At 43.3% G+C, this 8,372-nt stretch overlaps 1 protein-coding gene across 1 annotated transcript; it reads right to left on the bottom strand.

Moving 5' to 3' along the window:
• Nucleotides 1-269: 269 nt before the first annotated feature.
• LOC136430238 (ankyrin repeat and SOCS box protein 5-like) lies at nucleotides 270-4,802 on the bottom strand. The gene is made up of 6 exons (XM_066420661.1): nucleotides 4,624-4,802; nucleotides 3,613-3,754; nucleotides 2,801-2,926; nucleotides 1,511-1,669; nucleotides 959-1,071; nucleotides 270-734 (listed from the first exon to the last, which is right to left on the bottom strand). The coding sequence occupies exons 2-6, from the start codon at nucleotides 3,680-3,682 to the stop codon at nucleotides 381-383; spliced, it is 822 nt and encodes a 273-aa protein (XP_066276758.1). The 5' UTR covers nucleotides 3,683-3,754; nucleotides 4,624-4,802; the 3' UTR covers nucleotides 270-380.
• Between the last annotated feature and the right edge of the window lie 3,570 nt (nucleotides 4,803-8,372).

The raw sequence follows: 8,372 nt of genomic DNA, 5'->3' as shown, positions 1-8,372 counted from the left end.
ACACGTCTGTCCCTGGTGCTAAACGCCTTCTTACACACAACCATACCTGTCCTTGGTGCTGAACACCTTCTCACACAGAACCATACCTATCCCTGGTGCTGAAAACCTTGATACAGAAACATTGCTGGCCCTGGTGCTGAACACCTTCCCAAACACAACGGTGCCTGTCCCGGGTGCTGCACAACAATCTCACAGACAACCATACCTGTCCCTTGTGCTGCACACATTCTAACACATCAGCAAGGTTACCACATATATCTAAGCTTGACTACATTTCAGGAATTATTCATTTTATTTCACTATCAATTTACAACACTCACTTTTCTCTGTAGAAATGGAAGAAAAAGAAAGTCCTGTGGCAATTTTCAAAAATATAATTTTCAGACAAACTTGAGGAAAGTCTTATGTGCTGAGGGGATTCTCAGCCTGTCTACAGCATGTAGTCGTTCTTTCCCGAGGCTGCTCCACACGACCAGTCGGCACAGCTGACACAGCGTCAGCGGGCTGGGGCTGAGCAGTAAGGCTTTCGTGGCACTGTCGACCGGAGCGAGATCCACCGGTTTCTTCTTCAGAGAGTCGACGGCATTCATGTCTGCCCCGGCTTCTAGCAGAAGTCTTGTAAGTTCTACATGGTCACTCCGAGCGGCAACATGGAGTGGAGTCCCCCTTGCGCTAACTCCAATAGTCGGGTTGGCACCGGCCTGCAGGAGGGACCTACAGAGTCGCAGAGAGTCCTGCAGAGAAGCAAATAAAAGTAGACAATGAAATGCATGCGTGTATTTCGCGGTAGGGAGAAAATGGAGTGTTTGCGGTGGTTTTAAGTTTGCGTTTGAATCAATAGTAGCGCTACAGTCATAGGTGTGCAAAAGTTTCGCGGTGGTTCTAAGTTCGCGCTGAAGACTTCACCGTGAAAACCACGAACACAAACCCCCTCAAACATTTCTGCATCTAGTCGTACCTCAGTGTTGATGCGGTAAGGATCGGCGTCCTTCATGGTTAGCTCCTCCCCCGTGACGCAGTGGAGGGCAGACGCCATGTCGATCCCCGTCTGGTCAACGTTCGCCTCGTTTTCTGATGAAAGAATTGTTTAATGTTTCCCTGTCATCTACATGTATTATACGATATAAAACTGTCAAGCACAGTTCATTCATTCATTCATTCATTCTAACCCTGTTACACTTGCTCCTATAATTATGCCTAGGTATATCTTATACGCTGGGTACTCCCATCATCACCTGATAACGTACACTGTCTATATCTGTCAGACATTTGGATACAACGCGTAAATTCAAACACTGGCGAAGGGTTTAGTTCCTTTCATACAATCCCACATCCCAAATATCATCGCACAATCTATCCAGAGGTTAAAAGATATGCTAACCACACATTTGTAGAAACACATGCAGACAGATGCAACAAACACGATACCTCAAGTTTTCACGGAGGTAAGAATTCAGGCTCTAGTGCTCGACACAGAAATTACTAGAATGTAAGGAAGAAGCATTCCAACCTATAAGGATTTCCTGACATGCCACATGCCCCTTGGAGGCTGCTGAGAGAAGCGCAGAGTAGCGCCACCTGTCGGTAATGTTGACGTCTGCACCGTGTGATAGCAGCAACTTGACAATGTCCGGCTGGCCCTCTTCCGCAGCTATGATCAATACTTTGTCTGTTGGGTAAGACGGCCCAGGAAGTATTATTCCATACATGCATGATTATGTCCTGTAACTATCGATAGCCTTGTCGCACTACGATGAAACTTGACACAGTTTTAGAAGTACCTAAAACACATTGAACTAGAGTTCCACGACCTCATACCTTCGCCAAATGATTTTAACCTTTTGTTACTGACATATTAGAAGTGTTTCTCATCAATTATAAATCATACCAGTTGGTCGTCCTCACCCAAATAACAGAAGTTGTCCAAAGTATGAACTTAACAAAAAGATTATGCTAACGTTTATCATCAATTATGCAAATGAGGTCCTTATTAGCATAATTTGATTCAACGAAATTGACATTCACATAACTTCCAAATGCCACAAGTATGAAATTGCCGTCATTTACCAGTATTGCATAATAGTTGTATCTCATAAATTATGCAAATTAGGCCTTCATTTGCATATTTTCTATCTATCAACATTCCTCTCTCTCTCTTACAAATGTCATATTTCAATAATATCATAGATTACAGCGAGTTTTTAGAATATCCTAATCAATTATGCAAATTAGAATCTTATTTGCATAATTGTCGTCTAATCATACAAAGCATCACGTAAGCTATATACATACCAAAAATCATGACCATCCATCAAGCCCATCTTGTATTTTCCATAGTATTTTCTCATTAATTATGCAAATGAGGTCTTCATTTGCATAGTTGATATCTATTAATATTTCTCTGTTCCTCAGTTACATATGTCACATGTTTGAGAGCCCTATCATGGAATTTGACGGACGAATAAAATTTCTTCATTGATTATCCAAATTAGATACCGATTTGCATAATAAGTATCTAATCATGTACATCATCACTCAAGCTATCTACTTACCAAAAATCATGACCATCCATCAACCCCTACTTGAGTTATTCCCTTTCAAAGTCTGAAGCAAAACCTGCTCCTGCAGTTCCAAAAAAGCCGCTAAGGGGCCAAAACCTATACCACTTACTCTCTGTCCAAAGAGCTATCTACAACCAAACGGACCAGTTTCTAGGTTCATGCTAAATAAACGTGAATTCAATGGTTAAACTGACACTGCGTCAGAGGATGGCGAATCAAAACATTAAAACAATGCCCACCTGGTGTATGATTGACATCTGCTCCGCACGACAGTAGGAACTTGACAGTGTCTACTTTTTTCTCTCTGCAGGCGGCCCCCAGGGCCGTGCGGTTGTTCCAGGAGGCGTTGATATCTACACCTTTGTCTAGAAAAATACAAGGTACCTTAACTTGATTCAGTCTTAAAGCGACTAGACCAAGCACATCGATCAATGAAAGTAGCTCGGTGAAATGCTACAATACGTAATAGCTGCACAACATGTATTAAAAAAGAGATTATGCAAATAAGATCTTCATAATCACGTTGTTCCTCTCTTTCGTGGCTACATATAATTTACTCATGCAAATAAATCCTGATTGTGATAACTAGCCTCTTATCATAATATATATACATATACATATATATACATGTACATATATATACACATATACCTGATCCCTGTACTTCCAACTCCCCTAAGGTGCCCAAACCTACACTTACACTCTGCCCCAAGAGCTATCTACCGTCCAAAACTTACGACCGCAGCTTGTCCATAACAAGAGATATGAAAACCGGAAATTCTGCTGCAGCAGCGTAGAAAGCCGCTAGCTAGGGAGCAGATTATGGAACTTGACCTTCGTTTTCCCGACTCCTAACCACTTACAACATATCATAAGGATCCATCCGCAGCTTCTCGAGTTATGCTATCCATAAACAGACCAACACACAAACGACGGCGAAACCATAATCTTCTTGGCGAAGGTAACAAACACATCCACTGACCCGAGTCACCTATCCAACCACCACCCGTCCTCAATCGTACAACCGAAAACATAACCTTCTTGAACGTACCGAGGCAAAGTTGCACCGCTTGTGTCTCTCCAATCATGGCGGCCTGGACCATGTTCTTTACGTGGTCCATGCTGTTCCGTACGTGGAATGTATCTTCCCCTGGTTGTTTGCCCTTTCCCAGCTCCTAGGCAGGTTGTATTTGCTGCGGTAGTATCAGAGTACAGGCTAGTATTTAGGGATGACGTCATTATCTGTGTCAACAATGTATGACCAATCGTGCAGCAAACCTTTCTTACCTTTTATGGTGACACTCGCAGCGTTTGTCACAATGGGACCTTTATATAGACCTCGGCTGTTTGCGTTTCAAGCTTTGTTTGCCAACCTTTGAGATCACAATCCATTGATTATTTCATGCGTGACATTTTAAGTTAGGTCAGCGACCTACAGGATGAGTCTCTTGGACTGTCATGATTTGGCAAACTATGCGACACAGTAAATTTAAATGGTATACCTTCTCTAAAATTCAGTTCGAAATTCAGTTCGAAATTTTCAACATTCAACCCTCTGATATGGCAGTTCCTATATTTTGACGATTTCAAAGTAAGAATCGAAGGCTGTTGATAACAGCGCTGACAAGTTCACTCAGACTATTGAGAATGCATTAATCATTTTTTTGGCCACCTCTGAGTGTGTTTCTGCAGCGGCCTACGGACTTGTTACGAAATTGTAACATTTCGTTTGATAAAGGTAACATTACTACATGTAGCTGGTAGAACGGGAAAGGGCCGTATACCTCACCGCGCAAGGTCGTTCTCGTATGTGGCAGCGTAGAAAACGCGTTTACTGGTCACTTATGTTCCCGCCAAGAAAAGCCTCGTAAGGCCCGATAGTACCTTGCAGGTCATAAGGTACTAGGTTTAAAATCTCAATCTATGGCCATCTGTGGTCCAAGACGGCCAGTGACCATCCTTAACTTTATTGATGGTCAGACAATCTGACTAGGAAGTGCAGCAGATACCCGTCTCGCAAGTCGGGTACCAGTCATCATCTGTAAAAGCGCACTTAATGTACCGTGAAAACATCAGCAACTTCGCTCGAAACAAGCCTGACTGCTACATCTGCTCGTAGATTTAAGACAATCTCGTGACCAGCACACAGTGGGTTCATTCCCTTGTATGTGCATTGATTACAGGTTTGCGTAGCGAAACCTATGTAGGATCCGTCGGGTTGTGTGGGGGCCGCCATCTTGAATTGTGACGACACAGATCGCCTTTTTGTATTTGTGACGTCATTTTGTCGTCAGCTTGTGTGCGTTTACCAATCAGCTATCAGACCAGCTACCAAGACCCCGGAGGTAATGTGAAACAGCTTAGCGTCCTCATTATCAGTAGTCAAAGATAAGGATTAGCGTCATCCGAGAATATGTGAAACTGTATCGCGCAGTTATTTCCCGCGAAAGCTAGCAATGTTACGTCTGAAAAAAATAATCTATCAATAACAGCGCCCGTACATCCTGCGTCTCGTATAATTGACCCCTGACACATTGATTCGCCTAGTCAAGTACTGATTGAGGCTTTCATAATTTGATAACAAAGTAAAGATATAGTCAGGAGTTGGACCCACACAACTCAACCCAGATCCTACACGCTGACAATCTGTTTCCCCTCTGCGACTAAAAATTCACGGCCACGTACAATCCCGTGCCATCCGAAATGTTTGTCTCAAACTACAGCTATAATGTTAATGTTAATAGTCTTTATTGCATATTCCTGCCCAGAAGGGCTAAATGCACAGAAAACCACATGTGGTCTGTAAGGAGTATAAAGTAAAACATAAATTGATAAAATGCTACATTCTAATACTAAGAACTAAGAACAAATATACAAAATGTGGGCTATTGCTAAACTAAATGCTGATCACCTAGTAGTTTCTTCTCTCTTTTTGAAACATTTGGAAATATGACTACATACTTTGTCCATTATATGTTCGTTCTTACATGACATCAGGTATATAAAAGTGTCCTGTTTTGACATATTTGTACATTTCTTGTCTAATTCTATTATCTTAAACAATGATTGCCGTTCATCTTTATATAAGGAACAATCAAGTAAAAAGTGGATTTCATTTTCAACATATAAATCGTCACAGAATTCGCATGTTCTATTATTAGGAGGGGTACGGTTTTGCCTTCCAGATTCTATGTGTAGGGAGTGGTCACTGATGCGAAGTTTACACATCGCTCTGCGATGTTCGAAGTTTGCAATGTTTAAATATGCTTCTCTTTCATAGATTTTTTTGAAAGTTTTGTATGTTCTAATATAACAAGGTCATACAAGACCGGTGCTATAGCAATGTAAGATCATGTGTCAATATGGATACATGGTCGCCCCACCTTCCGTTTGTTGCATTGTCTCTCTTCCCCGTCCTAATGTCCGCTCTTACCCTGGGCTCCTCTTCCCCGTCCTCATGTCCGCTCTTACCCTGTGAGCCCAGACTAGCAACGGGTCGCTAGCAATTTCCTCCGGCGGCCCAAGAACAGTCAGCCCGCCCGATCTTAATCAACGCTCTGGGGAGTTGTAGCCCGGGGGAGTGGACCGCGCCCCTTTATGCTTTGGTCACAATTGCGCCGGTGCCCGTCGGGGATGTAGACCCGGCCGGGCTCTGATGTCTGGGGGGCACAGGCTGTCGTGGTCACAACTAAAAGTTTCCTTCACGCTGCCCTGCAGGTGTCTATGGGTGCTCCGGCAGGCACTCGGTGGCATTTTTGTAAACTTCTTCATTGGCCGGTCTCCGGCAGGTACCCGTCAGTTGCTCTGACTGTGTCTCGTAGTGACCCCTGTGGGTCCGACAGGGTACCGCGTGCTGATCACATCCAGGTGTGGCAGTTGTAGGGTCCCTGCCGAATGCCCCACGAAAGACGGTCGGGCATCAGGCAGGCTCCTGGTGGGCACTCATCATACTGTATCTTGAGGGGTATATAAAACTGCACTGGAGCTCAAAAAGAAACACGATATACGAAGTTCACGCTTTAGTTCTGCTCACCTGATCTGTAACGTCACACACTTGACCCAGTTTTACGAAGTACACACATTTACTCTGTGCACTTGGTCCGTATCATAACATAACATTACTTTATTCTATACTCTTTGGCAATGACACCAACATATTCCTTTCCCACAAAAATTTGATTCTCTGATACAACTGGCTAACCAAGATATGTGTAAAGTACATATTTTGAAGCAAATAAGTTACCAACAAATTCTACAAATACAAATTGCCTTATTTTCTGTAGTAAAAATAAAAGTTATGATATCAATAAGGCGAAAATGTTCCTAACAGACAAGAGAAACAGACCAACATTTAGGGGGTAATAATAGATGAAAAATTAAACTCGAAAGCCCAGTTTCTGCTATAAGTGAAAAAAAGCTAAAACAATTGGTATTATTGTGAAAATCAAATACATCATCCCTCAAAAAGATTCTCACAAGGATTCAATTCACAAGGATAACAACTGCTTCTGACTTTAGCTCACACATGGCCCCTCTATTTGAAAAATTCAAAATACTAGATATCCACGATAGCAATTATCAGCAGAGTTCTCATTGAAATGCAAATATGTCACAATATGGAACAGTCTTCAGACAAATATAAAAACAATCACCTTTTTTCTGACGTTTAAAAGTGCCCTGAAAACCCATCATAGCCCCCTGTAGTAAAGTCACATGTTCAGTTGTTATCTAACTTTGATTTATACCATTGATTATTTGATTATCATTGTCTATCGTTATCATATTCTATATATTGATTTGCTATATTATTCATAATTCATAATCAAGTTTGATAAGTATAGACGAGGAAGGCCTAGTATACGCTATATACGCTTTTTCCTCCTCCTGAACCTGTTTTTATCTATTGTTTATCGTATTATGCATTATGAATTTCCTTTTGTGCAAATAGATAAATAAACAAACAAACAAACAAATAGAAAAATTATTACTTGTCCCGGTGGACTGCCGGGAACCGCAGGGGTGCCTCGCGGTGTTCCCACTTTGAAGTCACGGCGTCGTTGTGTCCGCGGGGCCCGGGTAGAATTTAAGTCAGAACTAAATTTTTCTCGGGTCCCCGCCGGGCCCAAAAATTGCCCGGCAGCCGCAGGGTGCCCCACGGGGCCACGTAGGAGTCACGCCCGAAAGTGCCAAAAACGGCCCGGGAACTACCCGGCAGGGCCCCTTTTTCCAATTGTGACCGAAGCATTACTGGTAAGGGCCGGTCAACGCTGATGTCCGTACCCTCCGTACATCTGGTTCTTATTTCCTTAGCGTCGGCTATAGCAGTCTCCCGACTCCCGGCGATCACATCTGTGTAATGGTCACTTCGTGACATTTTTCTCAGAGAAGAGCAGCGCCTCTGTTGCTGACCACCTGGTCACACACACACGCACACACATATACACAAACATTCCTTTCCCCGGTGCCAAACACCCTATCATACACAACCATGCTTGTCCCTGGTGCTGAACACCTTCGCATACACAACCGTGCCAGTCCCTGAACACCTTCTCACACACAAACATGCCTGTCCCTGGTGCTGAACACCTCATACACAAACATGCCTGTCCCTGGTGCCGAACACCTTCTCACACACAACCATGCCTGTCCCTGGTGCTGAACACCTTCTCATACACAAACATGCCTGTCCTTGGTGCCGCACACCTTCTCATACACAACCATGCCTGTCCCTGGTGCCGAACACCTTCTCATACACAACCGTGCCTGTCCCTGAACACCTTCTAACGCAGAAACATGCCTGCCCCTGGTGCT

The sequence above is a fragment of the Branchiostoma lanceolatum genome, chromosome 3 (assembly GCF_035083965.1).
Source record: "Branchiostoma lanceolatum isolate klBraLanc5 chromosome 3, klBraLanc5.hap2, whole genome shotgun sequence".
NCBI lineage: Eukaryota > Metazoa > Chordata > Leptocardii > Amphioxiformes > Branchiostomatidae > Branchiostoma > Branchiostoma lanceolatum.
The sequence above is the reverse complement of the archived record's forward strand: the minus strand, read 5'-3'. Positions and strand labels throughout refer to the sequence as shown.

Bases quoted from the DNA above. Each gene is read 5' to 3' on its own strand.
- LOC136430238 (XM_066420661.1), bottom strand. From the start codon at position 3,682: ATGGACCACGTAAAGAACATGGTCCAGGCCGCCATGATTGGAGAGACA. The intron at 1,072-1,510 runs GTTGGAATGCTT...TTCTTTCATCAG, and splicing joins ATGTCAGGAAATCCTTATAG to AAAACGAGGCGAACGTTGAC. The intron at 735-958 runs GTACGACTAGAT...GCTTCTCTGCAG, and splicing joins CTTACCGCATCAACACTGAG to GACTCTCTGCGACTCTGTAG.